This window comes from Hyla sarda, chromosome 4 (genome assembly GCF_029499605.1).
Source record: "Hyla sarda isolate aHylSar1 chromosome 4, aHylSar1.hap1, whole genome shotgun sequence".
Taxonomy (NCBI): Eukaryota; Metazoa; Chordata; class Amphibia; order Anura; family Hylidae; genus Hyla; species Hyla sarda.
This window is the reverse complement of record NC_079192.1, coordinates 338,170,234-338,192,113: the sequence shown is the minus strand read 5'-3', so window position 1 is coordinate 338,192,113 and position 21,880 is coordinate 338,170,234. Positions and strand designations below refer to the sequence as shown.

The following is a 21,880-nucleotide window of genomic DNA, read 5'->3' as shown; positions in this document are numbered from 1 at the left end:
GAGCCCTCCAGAATTTAGACACAAATTGGACGCCTCTATCCGAGACGATCTGTGTAGGCAACCCGTGAAGACGAAAAATGTGTACAAAAAATTGTTTAGCCAACTGAGGCGCTGAAGGAAGACCAGGAAGAGGGATGAAATGTGCCATTTTGGAGAATCGATCAACGACCACCCAAATAACAGTGTTGCCATGGGATGGGGGTAAGTCAGTAATAAAATCCATACCAATCAGAGACCAAGGTTGTTCGGGGACAGGTAGAGGATGAAGAAAACCAGCGGGCTTCTGGCGAGGAGTCTTATCCCGGGCACAGATAGTGCAGGCTCGCACAAAGTCCACCACATCAGTCTCTAGAGTCGGCCACCAATAGAAGCGAGAGATGAGTTGCACAGATTTCTTAATGCCCGCATGACCTGCGAGATGGGAGGAGTGACCCCATTTGAGGATCCCAAGGCGTTGGCGTGGAGAAACAAAGGTCTTTCCTGGAGGAGTTTGCCTGATGGAGGCTGGAGAAGTGGAAATCAGGCAGTCAGGAGGAATGATGTGTTGAGGAGAGAGTTCAATTTCAGAGGCATCTGAGGAACGAGAGAGAGCATCGGCCCTAATGTTCTTATCAGCAGGCCGAAAGTGAATTTCAAAATTAAATCGGGCAAAGAACAGAGACCACCTGGCCTGACGAGGATTCAGCCGTTGGGCAGACTGGAGGTAGGAGAGGTTTTTGTGATCGGTGTAAATAATAACTGGAAATCTTGATCCCTCCAGCAGATGCCTCCATTCCTCAAGTGCTAATTTAATGGCTAGAAGCTCTCGATCCCCGATGGAGTAGTTCCTCTCCGCCGGAGAGAAGGTCCTGGAAAAAAAACCACAAGTAACAGCATGCCCGGAAGAGTTTTTTTGTAGAAGGACAGCTCCAGCTCCCACTGAGGAGGCATCAACCTCCAATAGGAAGGGTTTAGATGGATCAGGTCTGGAGAGCACGGGAGCCGAAGAAAAGGCAGACTTGAGTCGTTTAAAGGCGTCTTCCGCTTGAGGAGGCCAAGACTTGGGATCGGCATTTTTTTTTGTTAAAGCCACAATAGGAGCCACAATGGTAGAAAAATGTGGAATAAATTGCCTGTAATAATTGGCGAACCCCAAAAAACGTTGGATGGCACGGAGTCCGGAGGGGCGTGGCCAATCTAAGACGGCAGAGAGTTTATCTGGGTCCATTTGTAGTCCCTGGCCAGAGACCAAGTATCCTAGAAAAGGAAGAGATTGGCATTCAAACAGACATTTCTCTATTTTGGCATAGAGTTGATTATCACGAAGTCTCTGAAGAACCATACGGACATGCTGGCGGTGTTCTTCAAGATTGGCAGAAAAAATCAGGATATCGTCCAGATATACAACAACACAGGAGTATAGGAGATCACGAAAAATTTCATTAACAAAGTCTTGGAAGACGGCAGGGGCGTTGCATAGACCAAAGGGCATGACCAGATACTCAAAGTGTCCATCTCTGGTGTTAAATGCCGTTTTCCATTCATCCCCCTCTCTGATGCGGATGAGATTATAAGCACCTCTTAAGTCCAGTTTGGTAAAAATATGGGCACCTTGGAGACGATCAAAGAGTTCAGAGATGAGGGGTAGGGGGTAGCGGTTCTTAACCGTGATTTTATTAAGACCGCGGTAGTCAATGCAAGGACGTAGAGAGCCATCTTTTTTGGACACAAAGAAAAATCCGGCTCCGGCAGGAGAGGAGGATTTACGGATAAAGCCCTTTTTTAAATTTTCTTGGACGTATTCAGACATGGCAAGAGTCTCTGGGACGGACAGAGGATAGATTCTGCCCCGGGGTGGAGTAGTGCCCGGGAGGAGGTCAATGGGACAATCATAAGGCCTGTGAGGAGGTAGAGTCTCAGCTTGTTTTTTGCAAAAAACGTCCGCAAAGTCCATATAGGCCTTAGGGAGACCGGTTACATGAGGAAGCACAGGGACACGGCAAGGTTTACTGGGAACCGGTTTTAAGCAGTCCTTGGAACAAGAGGGCCCCCAACTCTTGATCTCCCCAGTGGACCAATCCAGGATTGGGGAATGGAGTTGAAGCCAGGGAAGTCCAAGAAGGATTTCAGAAGTGCAATTGGGGAGGACCAACAGTTCAATCCTCTCGTGATGAGATCCGATGCACATTAGAAGGGGCTCCGTGCGGAAACGTATAGTACAGTCCAATCTTTCATTGTTTACACAATTGATGTAGAGGGGTCTGGCGAGACTGGTCACCGGGATGTTGAACCTGTTGACGAGAGAGGCCAAGATAAAATTTCCTGCAGATCCAGAGTCCAAGAAGGCCACAGCAGAGAAGGAGAAGGCAGAGGCAGACATCCGCACAGGCACAGTAAGACGTGGAGAAGCAGAGTAGACATCAAGGACTGTCTCACCTTTGTGCGGAGTCAGCGGACGTCTTTCCAGGCGGGGAGGACGGATAGAACAATCCTTCAGGAAGTGTTCGGTACTAGCACAGTACAGGCAGAGATTCTCCATGCGGCGTCGTGTCCTCTCTTGGGGTGTCAGGCGAGACCGGTCGACCTGCATAGCCTCCACGGCGGGAGGCACAGGAACAGGTTGCAGGGGACCAGAGGAGAGAGGAGCCGGGGAGAAGAAACGCCTCGTGCGAACAGAGTCCATATCCTGGCGGAGCTCCTGACGCCGTTCGGAAAAACGCATGTCAATGCGAGTGGCAAGATGGATGAGTTCATGTAGGTTAGCAGGGACTTCTCGTGCGGCCAGAACATCTTTAATGTTGCTGGATAGGCCTTTTTTAAAGGTCGCGCAGAGTGCCTCATTATTCCAGGATAATTCTGAAGCAAGGGTACGGAACTGTACGGCATACTCGCCAACGGAAGAATTACCCTGGACCAGGTTCAACAGGGCAGTCTCAGCAGAAGAGGCTCGGGCAGGTTCCTCAAAGACACTTCGAATTTCCGAGAAGAAGGAGTGTACAGAGGCAGTGACGGGGTCATTGCGGTCCCAGAGGGGTGTGGCCCAAGCCAGGGCTTTTCCAGACAGCAGGCTGACTACGAAAGCCACCTTAGACCTTTCAGTGGGGAACTGGTCCGACATCATCTCCAAGTGTAATGAACATTGGGAAAGAAAGCCACGGCAAAACTTAGAGTCCCCATCAAATTTATCCGGCAAGGATAGTCGTATTCCAGAAGCGGCCACTCGCTGCGGAGGAGGTACAGGAGCTGGCGGAGGAGATGATTGCTGGAGCTGTGGTAGTAACTGTTGTAGCATAACAGTCAGTTGAGACAGCTGTTGGCCTTGTTGCGCAATCTGTTGTGACTGCTGGGCGACCACCGTGGTGAGGTCAGCGACAACTGGCAGAGGAACTTCAGCGGGATCCATGGCCGGATCTACTGTCACGATGCCGGCTGGCAGGTGGTGGATCCTCTGTGCCAGAGAGGGATTGGCGTGGACCGTGCTAGAGGATCGGTTCTAAGTCACTACTGGTTTTCACCAGAGCCCGCCGCAAAGCGGGATGGTCTTGCTGCGGCGGTAGTGACCAGGTCGTATCCCCTAGCAACGGCTCAACCTCTCTGGCTGCTGAAGATAGGCGCGGTACAAGGGAGTAGACAGAAGCAAGGTCGGACGTAGCAGAAGGTCGGGGCAGGCAGCAAGGATCGTAGTCAGGGGCAACGGCAGAAGGTCTGGAATCACAGGCAAGGAACACACAAGGAACGCTTTCACTGGCACTAGGGCAACAAGATCCGGCGAGGGAGTGAAGGGGAAGTGAGGTGATATAGGGAAGTGCACAGGTGTAAACACTAATTGGAACCACTGCACCAATCAGCGGTGCAGTGGCCCTTTAAATCGCAAAGACCCGGCGCGCGCGCGCCCTAGGGAGCGGGGCCGCGCGCGCCGGGACAGAACTGACGGGGAGCGAGTCAGGTACGGGAGCCGGGGTGCGCATCGCGAGCGGGCGCTACCCGCATCGCGGATCGCATCCCGGCCGGAGGTGGTAACGCAGCGCCCCGGGTCCGTGGAACCGACCGGGGCGCTGCAGTGAGGGAAGTGTAGCGAGCGCTCCGGGGAGGAGCGGGGACCCGGAGCGCTCGGCGTAACAGTCCTTAAGGGGTTAATGGTATAAAAAGTGACCAAAATATGCTTTTTTGAACTTTGGAATTTTTTTGCGCGTACGCCATTGACCGTGCGGTTTAATTAATTATATATTTTTATAGTTCGGACATTTACGCACGCGGCGATACCACATATGTTTATTTTTTTATTTTTTTTACAGTTTTATTTTTTTTTTTTATGGGAAAAGGGGGGTGATTCAAACTTTTATTAGGGAAGGGGTTAAATGACCTTTATTAACACTTTTTTTTTACATTTTTTTTGCAGTGTTATAGGTCCCATAGGGACCTATAACACTGCACACACTGATCTCTCATCCTGATCACAGGCGTGTATTAACACGCCTGTGATCAGCATTATCGGCGCTTGACTGCTCCTGCCTGGATCTCAGGCACGGAGCAGTCATTCGCCGATCGGACACCGAGGAGGCAGGTAAGGGCCCTCCCGGTGTCCGATCAGCTGTTCGGGATGCCGCGATTTCACCGTGGAGGTCCTGAACAGCCCGACTGAGCAGCCGGGTCACTTTCACTTTCACTTTAGAAGCGGCGGTCAGCTTTGACCGCCGCTTCTAAAGGGTTAATACCGCACATCGCCGCGATAGGCGATGTGTGGTATTAGCCGCGGGTCCCGGCCGTTGATGAGCGCCGGGACCGACGCGATATGATGCGGGATCGTGGCGCGATCCCGCTTCATATCGCGGGAGACGGCATAGGACGTAAATATACGTCCTGCGTCGTTAAGGGGTTAAAGAATGCTCACTTCCAATGATGATGAAAATGTCTTCTTTTTTATGGATTTTTATTTATTTTAAATTCATGTTATGTAACATACACATGTGATTTTCGCGGGCAAATGAGGTATAAATAAAGGACATCCGCACTGCCCAATCAGATAGCCTGACGAAGAGGGGGTCCCCGCCCCTCGAAACGCGTCACTGTATTGCATGCTGAAGGAATAAACCTTCTTTTTATTTTCCAATATATCCGTGTCCAAGCGGTTTTAATCTATCAAGTTCTTGGAAATATCAATACACCTGTGACGGAACACATCTGTGACGGAGGTGAGCGCCCATAGAAGCACTTCTTTTTTCTCGGGACCACGGGACCGATGTTCTTCCATAGAGACTGCTATTGTTAGGTAAAAGTATTCTGAGAATTATAGGACGCGTTTGAGCTCAGAATAGTACAGTGGTCCCTCAACATACGATGGTAATCCGTTCCATATGGACCATCGTTTGTTGAAACCATCATATGTTGAGGGACCTGTGCAATGTAAAAGTATAGGACAGTGGTCTACAACCTGCAGACCTCCAGATGCTGCACAACTACAACACCCAGCATGCCCGGACAGCCAACGGCTGGGAGTTGTAGTTTTGCAACATCTGGAGGTCTGCAGGTTGAAGACCACTGGTATTGGAGGTTATACTCACCTGTCCCCGCCGCTCCGGACCATCATCGCTCGTCCCGGATGCCCTGGATGTCGCCTTCCATCGCTGTCGCCGCGTCCCCGTGGTGTCCCCGATGCTCCGGCAAGGCCTCTGCTTCCCCCGCATCCTCGCTCTCCGTCGCTGCCATCCCATCGCTACGCACGCCGCTCCTATTGGATGACGGGACGGCCTGCGCAGCGACGTGATGACGATGATGTAGGGGATCCCGAACAGGAGCCTCGGAGCCCCGAGGACAGGTAAGTGATCGTCAGCGGACCACACGGGGCACCCTAAACGGCTATCCGGTGGCAGCTGAAGCAGTCTGCGCTGAGAGGCCATCGTATGTTGAAATGATCGTATGTCGGGGCCATCGTAGGTCGGGGGGGGGGGGGGGGGGGTCACTGTAGTATCTGCTTTTTAAAACTTTAAAACTTTGAAGAAATAAATAGGACCCCAGCGCTTTCTGGCAATTGGAAAAGAAGGGATGACCTCATGACAGGAAGACAGACAAGACGCGTCTCATTGTTGTCAAGCACTGATATTTTTAGCAAGAGGAACAAGATACTTTTCTTTTCTAGAAAGTAAAATCGCTGTTTCCTGTGAAGAGAAAAGCTGACATGACTTATTACTTGTGCCTGACTTCAGCCATCTTGCCAGGGGTAAAGCACTGCATTTTATTTCCTACCCCCAGCAGACTGAACCTGTGGTCAACAAGTACACATACCAGTGTAGACTATGCCAAGAATGCACAAATCCTTCCGTAGGGCCGGACTAATCATTCATCCAGACCATAAAAAAGAAAACAGCCTGGTTAACCATTTATCAGCCCTACACATTCCTCGGGCAGCGTGCCACCAAGAAATGAAGAAAAACGATGACTTCCCTGCTGTATTTCATAGCAGACGCTCCATTCCATAGAGATACCTTGGTGCTGGTGAGAAATAGGAACAATGCAAATCAAGGGTTCATAGGTCTCCCAATAGATCTATGTTACTATGATACCATGTATTGCTCTCATAAGGCAGCTGTAATATGGATCTTATGTGGTACAGGTCCACAGTATGGCAGTATTAGAAGTCAATGGGCCTATACTGAACTTCTCTTACCATATGGAGGCATACAGAACCTGTAAAGGAAAAAAAGTTGGTATGTTCTATCAGATGCCATACTGCGGAGGTATTCTTTCCTACCACACTGATTTGCATACTTCCGAAAAATCTAACACTAAATTTAAAGGGGTCGTTTAGGATTAGGAAAACATGGCAGCTTTCTTCTAGAGAGAACACAACAACTGTGTGGTATTACAGATCAGATCCACTGACATGAATTGGGCTGAGCTGCGATAGAACACATGGGGATTTAACAAGACTGGCATTTCATCCAGTGGTCAGTGTAGGATTGTAGTAGATTCATCAAGAGGTGCATGACTTTATAAATCCAGGCACTTCTACGGTAACCCAATGAGGCAGGCTCAGAAATCTGTGCTGGCGTAGATTTCCATTCCAATTTATGCCTGTAGTAAAATTAGGCGTGCAAGGTGATCACACCTCTTTGCGTAAATCCATGCCCCCATGTACCAAGCCTTGCCCACTTGGCAAGTGGAGCACAGATCAGGCAAAAAGCCAATTCTTAAAAGTGTTTGCACCTTTTTATTCAAGTCTGCACATGGCACACTAATAAATTCCCCACACACTCTATGGACGGGTATAGCACTATATTAGGAAAAAAACTGCCATATTTAAATGAGCACTGTCAGATACAAAAACTTTTTCTATGTTGTACATCTTGGCAAAACGTTAACCTTTCTAATATACTTCATAAGAAAATGTTATTTCCTTTTTATAGAAATCATGGAATAAAAAAATTATGGCCTTGTCCAAGCTGAAGCACAGGCATGGATAAAGTCCAGTAAGGCTGGGTTCACACCACGTTTTGTTAAATACGTCTCCTGTATACGGCTGGGGGGAGGGGGCGGGGCTTAATCGCGGCGCCCGCACTGAGCCGTATTCGGGAACCGTATTTAATGTATGTCTATAAGCCGACCGGAGTGAACCGCAGCCTCCGGTCGGCTTCGTTTTCGGCCGTATGCGGTTTCCCGACCGCAGGCAAAAACATGGTCGACCACGTTTTTGCCTGCGGTCGGGAAACCGCATACGGCCGAAAAAGCAGCTGACCGGAGGCTGCGGTTCACTCCGGTCAGCTCATAGACATACATTAAATACGGTTCCAGAATACGGCTGAGCGCGGGCGCCGCGATTAAGCCCCGCCCCCTCCTCCCAGCCGTATACGGGAGCCGTATTTAACAAAACGTGGTGTGAACCCAGCCTAAGTGAGGGTGGGCTAACACTCCTCTGTGCTCCCCCCTGTCTAATAGTACTCCTCTGTGCTCTCTCCTGTCTGATAGTACTCCTCTGTGCTCTCTCCTTTCTGATAGTACTCCTCTGTGCTCTCTCCTGTCTGATGGGACTCCTCTGTGAGCTCTCCTGTCTGATAGTACTCCTCTGTGTTCTCTCCTTTCTGATAGTACTCCTCTGTGCTCTCTCCTGTCTGATAGCACTCCTCTGTGCTCTCTCCTTTCTGATAGTACTCCTCTGTGCTCTCTCCTGTCTGATAGTACTCCTCTGTGCTCTCTCCTGTCTGATAGTACTCCTCTGTGTTCTCTCCTGTCTGATAGCGCTCCTCTGTGCTCTCTCCTGTCTGACAGCATTCTCTGTGCTCTCTCCTGTCTGATAGGACTCCTCTGTGCTCTCTCCTGTCTGATAGGACTCCTCTGTGCTCTCTCCTGTCTGACAGCATTCTCTGTGCTCTCTCCTGTCTGATAGGACTCCTCTGTGCTCTCTCCTGTCTGATGGGACTCCTCTGTGCGCTCTCCTGTCTGATGGGACTCCTCTGTGCGCTCTCCTGTCTGATAGTACTCCTCTGTGCTCTCTCCTGTCTGATAGTACTCCTCTGTGTTCTCTCCTGTCTGATAGCGCTCCTCTGTGCTCTCTCCTGTCTGACAGCATTCTCTGTGCTCTCTCCTGTCTGATAGTACTCCTCTGTGCTCTCTCCTGTCTGATAGGACTCATCAGTGATCTCTCCTGTCTGATAGGACTCCTCTGTGCACTCTCCTGTCCTGTCAGACTAGTACTATCCCACCCTCACTTACTGGACTTTGTCCATGCCTGTGCTTTAGCTTGGACAAACCTATGATTTTATAAGCCATGATTTCTATAAAAAGGAAATAACATTTTCTTATGAAGTATATTAGAAAGGTTAAAGTTTTGCCAAGATGTACAACATATAAACAGTTTTTGAATCTAACAGTACCCATTTAACTATACTGGACAACTAAATAAAAGTTTGCTCATCCTGTTCTATGCCTAACAGCATTTTTCTGATAGCAAACTGCATATGACGGTTTCACACAGTCTCGCACTTGTCAATGTAGGCCTTGCTCCAGACTATAAGGTTGCACTCAGACCATGTTTTAACGGTAACACTGAGCAACCATCTGCCAAATGGTAAAAAAGATAATTTTTTTGCTGTTGTACAGCCAACGTGTTGCCAATGAACCCATATAAACTTCAAAGGCCTGAACAAAGTTTTATTTCGACTATGTGCAGTCCATTTCCCAAATGTGTATGCGGTCTGTGCAGGACTCAAATACATGGTCGACAACATTTTCGTGTCCTGCATAAAAAGCGCATGCATTCGAGAAATATACTGAATGGTGATACAGATAGATATTTGGCCACAGTATTTGGGCTCTTCACCAACACTGTATCTCAGCGACCCTTTTTTGACATTCCGTCAGGGGTTAATCCGACATACACTTAAAAGCATGCTCTGAATGTAGTCTAAACAAATGTAGTCTCTTTATTACCTCAGTGCCTTTTCCTCTCCGGGTGTCACTGATGGGTGTAAATTGTTTCCCAACAGCAGCAAGACTTTAACACTTCATGTCAGCTGAGCTCTGAGACACAGCCGTCTGCTTCTCCCACACAGGCAACCGTGCTATGGCGGTTCTCTCACAGACCAGGTACGCTGCTACCAAAGCAAAACTTGTCTCCACAGTGTAGAACCACCAAATATTGCCAAACCAACCATATTACTGCAAGCATGGGCACTTGCCTACAGAATGGTCACATGTCACACTCACACCAATGCCAGTCTCCCAGTAGGGTAGCACCTTAAGCTACATTGGGTATAGGAGTAAATTCCAGGCTGCCATATTTGCGATCAAAACAGCTAAAACAAGCATAACAATATATGTACACAGTAAAATAGAGTTCAAGGCACAGTATGTCAAAAGAAGGATGGAGCTGGGTTGGAAGAGGAGAGGTGTGAGAGATGCCAAGACATATGGGATAGATAATGATGTAATCCTGTAGTTCACAGGAAGTCAGCCACATTTGAGAATCTAACATCCTGTCTATACAGTAAAGCAGGTAAGTTACCGCTTGTCAGACAGAGGATCACTAGGATATTGGTCTAAAGTTAGAATTACATGTTTAAGGTGCTTCCTTAAACATCTGTATAGTACTTAATGGGGTATTCTGGGCAAAAATATGTTATTCCCTATCCAAAGAATAGGGGATAAGATGTCTGATCGCGGGGGGGGGGGGGCCCACTGCTGAGACCCCCCCCCCGCGATCTCCCTACACGCCCCCTGCCATAGACATGAATGGAGGGGGCGTGGCGTCACGTCACGTCCCCAGTCCCGGAAACCCGGAGGTTTTCAAAACTAGAGTGCTGCAGGGAGATAGCGAAGGAGGTCTCTGCAGCGGGCCCCCCGCGATCAGACATCTTATCCCCTATCCTTTGGTTAGAGGATAAAAAGGTTTTGCCCGGAATATCCCTTTAAGATGGTTATACACAATAGATTTGTCAGCTGAACCCACCAATTTTTGCAGGATTAGCCAAACATTTTAGGCTACGTTCACATCACGATTTTGTACTGTGTATCACATATACCTCGGCAAACAGTCAAAACGTGATGCCTTTAATGGCCTGAACATAGCCAACTAGTGACTACATTCAGGTCATTTCCCAAACATAGTGTACTGATGCGGTCAGCACACATATATAATATGTTCTGGAAATGACCCCAACATGTCCAGCCCATTAAAGTCAATGGGGCCCATGCTTTTCAGTGCAAATATACCTCAGCACCCTATTTTGACAATTTACTGACCTATACATGTCACGAATGTCAAAACTGTTATGTAAACCCAGCCTAATGTCTATGGGGGTTACCAATCCCTCAATGGCAGTTAAATTCCATCTTGTCCCATCTTTTTGTTCTCAGGGAGATAAGGCGACTCCAGAGGTGTCTGGAAGTGGATTTCTCCATTCCCTTCGTTCAGAACACATGTATTCTCGGCACCTGCATAGCTTTGTGGGATTAGGACACGTAGTTGTTGACAGCAATAATAACTGCTCCTTTAAGAAGAAACTGACTGACCGGAGAACAAAACCAATCCTATAGGAAAGGCGTGTAATATAAGCCACCTGCACTGCCTGCTACAATGCTACAAGATGACCTGCTACTTGCCTGACAGCCAGCAACATTAGTTGAATGGGGAAGTATCAGTGACTTTCTATATATTATTCAATGAGCACTTACAATACTGACATTCAAAAATAGTTTATTCTGTGCGCTTACCTGAATATGGATAAGCTGAAATAGTAGAGACATCACAAGTTAAAATGAGAGGGACCATACTTCCACCCCCTGTAACCTAGCAATGTGTTTTAGAGTGTAATATAACAACATCCCTTTAAGTTTTTGGTATACATGGAGTCATTGCACGTAAACACAAACTGATAATTCTATGGAAAGGTGCCACGTCGGCTCAGCTTACAGGTCGTGTGTTAAGTTCTGACTTTCTCACGTTTGAAGATGAGTTAATATTGGAATAATAGGCACATCAGTCATATAAAAACACTGCTGCGGCTCTTTGTAACGCTGAACACTTTCACTCCACCCATTCCAAACTAGAAGAATAACTTATGGTAAAGTTATCGAGAAGAGGCGTATGATGTAAAAAGTATAATATAATAAAACGTCAAGTCACTCTACACCTCCAGTGTCCTGCACATTGTCCTTCAGACTGCACGGATGTCAGTAATGGCATGTCATATATAATGAGATGTCCACCCATATGCACGTAACGTCTATTGAGGTCCAGAAATTGCCAATGTAGTAAGATACATAATCGGTATTGTAGGAGATTCAAAGAAATAGACAATAGCTGACTACACACATAGCTGTTCTCCACTGTAAAAGTAATTGTCATTCCTGTTCCTATTATCGCCCTATGGCTAAAAGCCAATGAACCACCACCAGTCCGGATTTTATGGCATATCTAGCAGGGCTAGAGTAGGTGTAGGTGGCCACCACTAAAGAAAAAGGGATGTCTTTTATGGATCACAGAAACGGACACAACACTTTGCCTTTAAATTTCATAGATAAACCAGATGGACGCTGTCTCGGAGCGGCCTAGAGTGTTCTAGGTGCTTGTAGACAATGAGAGCTTTAGAGCGTCCCCTTCAATGTAACAGGAGACATGTAGGTGAATGGCACTGTTATTCTGACAGCTGTCATCCTAAACATCAGGGACCAGGGCAAAAGGCCTTGGGGCACCAAGAGAGCTGGTCACTCCTCATATATAGTGTTTACTGCCGTAACACTGACATAGCCACAGACTTATGAACCAGAGGGGTACAGCCAGGGGAGAAAAATATGGAAAGGGCACAATCTTATGTGTTTAGTTAACAATGAGGTTAATCTGGAAAGCCCCAGAAAATTTCATCTCATGGTGACCTTACTTTCGGAATAAGTGAGGTAGTAAGTGTCTCGTGTAAATCCCCCTTTCTTACTAGATCTGAGATGGGACAAACAGTTAAAAGTCGTCATTGAGTGACAACTCCAGAAATGTAAGATTACCAAGATGTAACTCACTGGCTGCAGGGTTGTGATCTTGTGAACGTTGCTTTACTGTCCAGTAGTGTTGCTACCATATCTATTTTCCACATAGCCTTTTTCTCCTTATATCTTATTTATACATTGAAGAATTTCTGAATATTTGGCATCAGTATTCGCAAAGAAGTGAAGTATTAGGCTAGGTTCACACTATGGAATCTCCGAGATTCCGAGTGCGGCCAGCGCCAACTGAATCAGTAGGCGCCAGGACCGCGTGGACACTGCAGTCTCCAATAGACTGAAATGTGTTCCGCGAGTATTTCCACCTGAAGAATGAGCAATGCCATTCTTCAGGTGGAAATTTTCAAACAGATTTTCCATTCATAAATTCCGTTTCACAAAGTGTGAATTTGTGAACAGAAATCCATTCACTATACAGTACATTTTAGTAAGCGGAATTTCTGCCTGCAATTTCAAAGCGGAATTGCAGGCGGAAATTCCGTAGTATGAACCTAGCCTTAGGGTCTATTCACACAGCAGAATTTCCGTTTGCGGAATTCCAACCCAAATTAAAGCCCATAGACTTCTATGGGATTCCGCACTCCCATTCACACTTCTGAATTTCCGCTTGCTTAATTCCGTTAGCAGAAATTCAGAAGTGTGAATGGGAGAAGCTTTGATCTGATGCAGAATTCCGCAAGCGGAAATTCTGCCGTTTGAATAGACCCTAAGGCTGGGTTCACACTGTGGAATTTCTGGGCAGAATTTCTGCCGGAGATCGAGCCGGCTGCACTAGGACCACACGGACTACATTGCCGTCCCCATAGATGACAATGCATTTCTGAGCAGATCTCCCAAAAGATCCACCCAGAAATGCATTGCAGTCTTTGGGGGCAGCAATGCAGTCTGCTCGGTCCTAGAGCCGCCGGCTCGATCTCCGGCAGAAATTCTGCAGTGTGAACCCAGCCTAACTCATTACATTATTTTCCCCCAGTGTTTAGTTTCCACTCCTGGTTATGACTATGACATAGTATGTAAAATAATGATCAATTCTGCAAAAGTGTGACAATGCCTTCCAACTCCAAAATACACAGCTATCTGCTCCTTCCATTTACCTGGAGTGCTGCAAACCTACCAGGGAGTCACAGGAAAGAGGGTAATCTAGTGGGGTTTTTGTTTTGTTTTTACTGAGTCTAAGCTTAAAGGGGTATTCCGGGCCAAAACATCTTATCCCCTATCGAAAGGATAGGGGATAAGATGTCCCCTTTCATAGACATGAATGGAGTAGGCGTGGCATGACGTCGCGTCCCCGTTTCGGAAGCCCATCTGTTTCCGAAACTTCAGACGGAGCTACGCATAGAATGAGGGCTGCTGCAGGGAGATTGCGGGGCTCCCAGCGGCGGGCCCCCGGAGATCAGACATCTTATCCCCTATCCTTTCGATAGGGGATAAGATGTTTTTGCCTGGAATACCCCTTTAAGTCTAAGGATTTATTATTTTAACACATAAATATTCATTTTACTTTTTCTACTTACAATTACAACTCAATTGGCAACTACTCATAATCCACAATTCCCTACCTTGTTTACAAACTACATGGTCACCTGACTGACGTCATAAAAAGTAAAAATACGTTTCTACGGCAGGACATTGTACACACGCAGCAACATCTCCATGGACGGTAAGCATCAGGATAAGACGAATCTTAAAATCGGTAAAGGGGCCAGCAATGAGATCATGACCAGTCTGACCGGCCATTATACTTTTTAGGTCAACCCCTCCTAAAATCATAGTTTCTAACTTACATAAAACTAAGCAGATTGATAGAGGATGAAAACCCTTTTTTGTTTTTGGATATATGCCTTTGTGAATCATCCAGGTCCCCATATCCAGAAGCAGATTTTACCTGTTAGAAAAGTTTCTTTTTTCGGAATAAACTCCTGGATTCCGGCATAAACACAAGGAATGTGAATGTTCTCCGCATGAACGTGCTTTATAAGTAAGGACAATTGATCTGTGAGCATCACTTTATGGCCAGGACTCCAGCGTGATTCACCATCATCCCTATAGTATTTCCAGGGCATAGGACGGGTGTGACAAGCCACTAGAAGGTGTGATATAACATTACCTGACGCTATGGCAGATACCAGATGGGTGGCATGTCAAACCACCTGACTAAACCATGAGATGGCCTATATCTTCAGTTCATTGCATTCATCTATTGTCTATTTTATCAATACAATGTATCATTACTGGTCAGCTATACTGTACAATATTACTACAAATCAGATTATTTCAGAGCTGACATGCTGAACACAGGTATCACTATCAAAGATGGACTGTGCCACTAGGGTCGTATTCTTCAAAAAAGATTTGCCGACGATGCTTCTAGGAATCACCCGGAGAGGATATACACGTCTCATTTCCGATTGGCCACCGCCCGGACCATCCAAGCAGCGATTGGCTGACATTTTTTAACCCCTTAAGGACGCAGGACGTAAATGTACGTCCTAGTGAGGTGGTACTTAACGCACCAGGACGTACATTTACGTCCTGAGCATAACCGCGGGCATCGGAGCGATGCCCGTGTCATGCGCGGCTGATCCCGGCTGCTGATCGCAGCCAGGGACCCGCCGGCAATGGCCGACGCCCGCGATCTCGCGGGCGTCCGCCATTAACCCCTCAGGTGCCGGGATCAATACAGATCCCGGCATCTGCGGCAGTTCGCGATTAAAATGAACGATCGGATCGCCCGCAGCGCTGCTGCGGGGATCCGATCATTCATAACGCCGCACGGAGGTCCCCTCTCCTTCCTCCGTGCGGCTCCCGGCGTCTCCTGCTCTGGTCTGTGATCGAGCAGACCAGAGCAGGAGATGACAGATAATACTGATCTGTTCTATGTCCTATACATAGAACAGATCAGTATTAGCAATCATGGTATTGCTATGAATAGTCCCCTATGGGGACTATTCAAGTGTAAAAAAAAATGTAAAAAAATGTAAAAGTAAAAGTAAAAAAAAAGTGAAAAATCCCCTCCCCCAATAAAAAAGTAAAACGTCCGTTTTTTCCTATTTTACCCCCAAAAAGCGTAAAAAACATTTTTTATAGACATATTTGGTATCACCGCGTGCGTAAATGTCCGAACTATTAAAATAAAATGTTAATGATCCCGTACGGTGAACGGCGTGAACGAAAAAAAATTTAAAAAGTCCCAAATTCCTACTTTTTTAATACATTTTATTAAAAAAAAATTATAAAAAATGTATTAAAAGTTTTTTATATACAAATGTGGTATCAAAAAAAAGTACAGATCATGGCGCAAAAAATGAGCCCCCATACCGCCGCTTATACGGAAAAATAAAAAAGTTATAGGTCATCAAAATAAAGGGATTATAAACGTACTAATTTGGTTAAAAAGTTTGTGATTTTTTTTAAGCGCAACAATAATATAAAAGTATATAATAATGGGTATCATTTTAATCGTATAGACCCTCAGAATAAAGAACACATGTCATTTTTACCAGAAATTGTACGGCGTGAAAACAAAACCTTCCAAAATTAGCAAAATTGCGTTTTTCGTTTTAATTTCCCCACAAAAATAGTGTTTTTTGGTTGCGCCATACATTTTATGATATAACGAGTGATGTCATTACAAAGGACAACTGGTCGCGCAAAAAACAAGCCCTCATACTAGTCTGTGGATGAAAATATAAAAGAGTTATGATTTTTAGAAGGCGAGGAGGAAAAAATGAAAACGTAAAAATTAAATTGTCTGAGTCCTTAAGGCCAAAATGGGCTGAGTCCTTAAGGGGTTAAAGACACTTTACCGCCACCAGCGGCAGAGACTTGGAACCCGGACTTATACGTCTCCCCTCTGATTGGCTCACTCGATATCACGTACAGCCAATCAGAATTTAGCCCACTATCCCCATGCCCATTTTTGGATGACATCCCCACACGGACTTTCCCACATGACACAGTCATGTACGGCACGACCCCGATTGGTCACCTTTACACTATCCCACAGCAAGCAACCAATCAGCCTCAAGAGGCTCGTCTCCATTCAGTACCTGCCGCGGTAACCCAGCACAGCGATGACAGACTCCGCCCACTGCCTCCTGATTGGTCCCACGGACACCGGCAGCTCTCTGATTGGTCGCTACTACGGACATTTCTCGCAGTTCTATTTGAACTTCTAAATACTCCTGTAAAAGACTATACCTATGCATTTTTTCATGTTTTACGTGGTTTTCATGCTCCTTTATTGAAAATGTTTTACTATGTAGGTCTATTGCCCAGCCCACACCTGGCCCCGGCATCCATCCCACATGACGTCACCAGCTCACCTGGTTTGGCGCTATTTTTTCCTGTATTTAAATGTTCATACCTGTCACCTGGACATACAGCAACCACCTGCAATTGAAAAAGGGAGCTGTGACTCCCGAAACGCATCTTGCTTTATTTATTTATTTTCTTTGATTTCTTTATGCTGTAAAAATAAATCATTTACTTTATACCTATACCCACGACTTTGGGTTAATTCCTTGGAAGCGCCACCGCAGCATTTTTCTACATTTACTGCAATCTACATACGGACCCACCCCTGGGCTCCATCTTCACGCTGCAGGCCTGCATACCAAGCTACCATCACCGGCAAGGGACACGCTACCCTCCACCCGGGTACCTACCTACACCGCACCCGGCGCTATCTCCGCTTTTCTCCGCTATATACTACTAGGGTACCGAGGAATCTCCCAGCAGGCCTTGGCTCTGATAAAGTAATGGGCCCTAGGTCAAGTAGAAGTCACCCTATTTAGAAGTGATTTTTTATGATAGTCTATTTCTTATGGAAGCTAATACACTGCTCAAAAAAATAAAGGGAACACTTCAAGGAGATATCCAGTGCTGAAAAACTTATCCCCTATCCTAAGGATAGGGGATGAGTTTCAGATCGCGGGGGTCCGACCACTGGGGCCCCCCGCAATCTCCTGTACTGGGCCCCGAAAGCCCACAGGAAGGGGGCGTGCTGACCACCACAAGAAGCGGCGGCTGACACACCCCCTCAATACAACACTATGGCAGAGCCAGAGCGCTGCCTTCGGCAATCTCCGGCTCTGCCATAACGATGTATTGAGGGGGCGTGTCAGTCGGTGGTTGGACACCCCCCACGATCTGGAACTTAGCCCCTATCCTTAGGATAGGGGATAAGTTTTTCAGCACTGGACTACCCCTTTAAACAACACAATGTGACTCCAAGTCAGTCAAACTTCTGTGAAATCACACTGTCCACTCAGGAAGCAACACTGATTGACAATCAATTTCACATGCTGTGGTGCAAATGGAACAGACAACAGGTGGAAATTGTAGGCAATTAGCAAGACACCCCCAATAAAGGAGTGGTTCTGCAGGTGGTGACCACAAACCCTTCTCAGTTCCTATGCTTCCTGGCTGATGTTTTGGTCACTTTTGAATGCTGGCGGTGCTTTCACTCTAGTGGGAGTATGAGACGGAGTCTACAACCCACACAAGTGGCTCAGGTAGTGCAGCTCATCCAGGATGGCACACCAATGCGAGCTGTGGCAAGAAGGTTTACTGTGTCTGTCAGCATAGTGTCCAGAGTATGGAGGCGCTACCAAGAGACAGGCGAGTCCATCAGGAGACGTGGAAGAGGCCGTAGGAGGGCAACAACCCAGCAGCAGGACCGCTACCTCCGTCTTTGTGTAAGGAGGAGCAGGAGGAGCACTGCCAGAGCCCTGCAAAATGACCTCCAGCAGGCCACAAATGTGCATGTGTCCACTCAAACGGTGGTCCCAAGGAATCCTGGTTCCGTCAAGGATCACTATGAACCCATATGACTGTGTTGTCCAATCTGTGGCCCTCCAGCTGTTGCAAAACTACAACACACGGCATGTCCAGGAATGCTAAGAGTTGTAGTTTAGCAACAGCAGGAGGGCAGCAGGTAGGACAGCCTTGGTATAGAAGAATATCCTTGACAATGCCACTAGAAAGTGTCCAGATATTGCTCTGGATCTTCCCTTCCAGCTGTTGAGAAACTACAATTACCAGCAAGCCCTGGCAGTCACAGCATGCTGGGAGTTGTAGTTTTGCAACAGCTGTTGAGGCACAAGTTAGAGATCATTGGTTCCTTGTATGAAACTGGTTGCCCATGACATAAAGGTGACAGATGGAGACGCCATGTGTGATCATGGTATATCACATAATCTTTTAGCATCCAGTCCTATATACCAGACCACATGCACCATATGGAATAAAGCTATGCCAGGCCATGCCAATCTAAACTCACTACTGAAACAAGACACCAGAATGTGATCCCATTGAAGCGATGCCCATAAGGTTCAATGCACTGTCCCGGATCTCCAGCACCCTACAGGACAGGGCAGTAAGATGAGGGCACTGGTGGGCACAGAGGCTCTTACCTGTCTCGGGGGTCTATCCAGCTGGTGGTCTTGTTGGTGTGATCAATGTAATAGACTTTTCCATCCACATCCCTGGCTTCTTCCCAGCCCTCTGGTAGAGGTAACTCCTTCCTTAACATCTCCAGTAAGGCTGATCTCCCCCATAAACTTCATCCAATGTCCTATGAAATGGGGGTGGGCTCCTGGGGTGACACACAATGTCCGGCAGCAGCTAGGAGGACGGGGGCCGATCGCACCAGGATCCGCAGTATAAGTGTGAACAGGACATTCACAAGGTGCAACTTACGAGCGGAGATCAACAAGTTTGCAGAGCTGCGGCGAGCGCTGTGTTGGGGAGCTCAGCTGAGCTGTCCATTGCTGACACCGGCGATCCCTGTGCCTGCCCCAGCCCGTGCATTACACCTCCCGGTACCCCTCTTCTTCCCGGTCAATGCCATTACAAAGTATCCGGCTGCGGTAATTCACCTTCCATTCCGGTGCAATAAGAACGAGCCCCGGTCCTGTCGGTCAGATTCAGACGCCGTGAGGTGAAGGCTCCGGTGGGGGGACCCGAACCCGCGGCCGCAGCGTTGTCCTGGCTTTCCCGGCCGGCTCGTGCCCCTGCGCTAGTCCTGTGGCTTCCGATGTGTGATGCTGCTGAAACTCCGGCCTGACGTCATCCAGGTGATTACTGTAATGCAGGTAGTAGACGGGCACTACTGTAATGCCGGGAATAGTGGGGCACACGGCACAGATGGCGAGGAGCTCTCCTCCCCCTCCACTACTGTGTCATGTCCCTGTGCTATTGTCAGCCATGGAGCAGCGACATGTAAGGCGACGGCTGCTCTATACCCATCCATGATAAGAGATAAGGGCCATAAAACAGGGGCCACCAGCCCTGGAGTTTGGACACTGGAACTGCATTGCAGGGCTGATTTTCTTTTTTTTCTCTCTCCCCTGCTACAAAATAGAGTTCTATGTGTTAGGCTGGGTTCACACCACGTTTTTCAAATACGGTTACCGTATACGGTTTTCCGCTAAAAAACGTATGGCAAAAACCGTATACAACCATATGACTCCAAATACGTTTTTCCCCGTATACGGTTCCAAAACGTATGTACGGTTCTATCCGTTTGCATCCGTTTTTGCCAACGGTTTTGCTATTTTATTTGAATTAGCTTTCAAGCAATTTAACCCCTTTAGGACCAAGGACGTACCGGTACGTCCTTGGTCCTGCTCTCCTGATATAACGCGGGGTTACACAGTCATATCACGGCGGGCCCGGCGTCATAGTGAAGCCGGCACCCGCCTCTAATAGCGCGCAGCGCTAATCGCGGCGCCGCACGCTATTAACCCTTTAGCCCAGCTCAGAGCTGAGCCGCGCGGCTAAAAGTGAAAGTTGTCGGCTAGCTCAGTCGGGCTGTTCGGGATAGCCGCGGCTAATCGTGGCATCCCGAACAGCTTACAGGACAGCGGGAGGGCCCCTACCTGCCTCCTTGCTGTCCGATCGCCGAATGACTGCTCAGTGTCTGAGATCCAGGCATGAGCAGTCATGCGGCAGAATCGTTGATCACTGGTTTCTTATGAGAAACCAGTGATCAACATAGAAGATCAGTGTGTGCAGTGTTATAGGTCCCTATGGGAGCTATAACACTGCAAAAAAAAAGTGAATGAATATCATTTAACTCCTCCCCTATTAAAAGTTTGAATCACCCCTCTTTTCCAATAAAAAAAAAACACAGTGTAAATAAAAATAAACATATATGGTATCACCGCGTGCGGAAATGTCCGAATTCTAAAAATATATCATTAATTAAACCGCTCGGTCAATGGCGTGCGCGCAAAAAAAATCCAAAGTCCAAAATAGTGCATTTTTGGTCACTTTTTACATCATTTAAAAATGAATAAAATAAGTCCTATCAATGCAAAAAAGGTACCGTTAAAAACTTCAGATTACGGCGCAAAAAATGAGCCCTCATACCGCCCCATACACGGAAAAATAAAAAAGTTATAGGGGTCAGAAGATGACATTTTTAAACGTATACATTTTCCTGCATGTAGTTATGATTTTTTCCAGAAGTCCGACAAAATCAAACCTATATAAGTAGGGTATCATTTTAATCGTATGGACCTACAGAATAAAGATAAGGTGTCATTTTTACTGAAAAATGTACTACGTAGAAACGGAAGCCCCCAAAAGTTACAAAACTGCGTTTTTTTTTTTTCAATTTTGTCGCACAATGATTTTTTTTCCGTTTCAAATTTTTGGGCAAAATGACTGACGTCATTACAAAGTAGAATTGGTGGCGCAAAAAATAAGCCATCATGTAGATTTTTAGGTGCAAAATTGAAAGAGTTATGATTTTTTTAAGGCAAGGAGCAAAAAACGAAAATGCAAAAACGGAAAAAACCCCGGTCCTTAAGGGGTTAATAAAGTTACTATTGTTCTATTGAAATTCCTTCTGCGCATGTGTCAACTCCAAAAACGGATTAGAAAAACCATGTGCAACCGTATTCTGAAATTCTGTGTACGGTTCTCATAGACAACAATGTTAAAAGAACCGCATGCGGTTCGCATACGGTTTTCCAACCGGAGGCAAAAACGTGGTCGACAGCAATTTTTCCTACGGTTGAAAAATCGGCAAAACCGTATCCGAGGCAAAACGAATGCAACCGTACACAACATTTGGAATACAGTTTACAATGCATTCTCTATGCATACGGTTTCGGATACGGTCGTAGACTTTTTTTGCGGAAAACCGTATACGGTTACCATATTTGAAAATCGTAGTGTGAACCCAGCCTTAGAGATGATTTGCTACTATTCACATCTCCTTTTTGCAATACGGGTCCCTTATCCCTTTTTTGTACAAAAAACGTATGCAACCGTATATGCCTCCTCACGTTTTTAAACCGTATACGGTTTGAAAACGGATGTCCGTTTGCATACGTTTTAATACGTTTTCCTTAATGGTTCCATGGTGTAATGGTTAGCACTCTGGACTCTGAATCCAGCGGTA

At 46.8% G+C, this 21,880-nt stretch overlaps 1 protein-coding gene across 1 annotated transcript in view; it reads right to left on the bottom strand.

The window, feature by feature from the left end:
- WWC1 (WW and C2 domain containing 1) overlaps positions 1-19,684 on the bottom strand; it is a 190,100-nt gene extending 170,416 nt beyond the window's left edge. Inside the window, exon 1 of the mRNA XM_056516487.1 lies at positions 18,882-19,684. Within this exon, the coding sequence (XP_056372462.1) occupies positions 18,882-19,000 (119 nt within the window). The 5' untranslated portion in view covers positions 19,001-19,684. The remainder of the gene's footprint in view (positions 1-18,881) is intronic.
- Between the last annotated feature and the right edge of the window lie 2,196 nt (positions 19,685-21,880).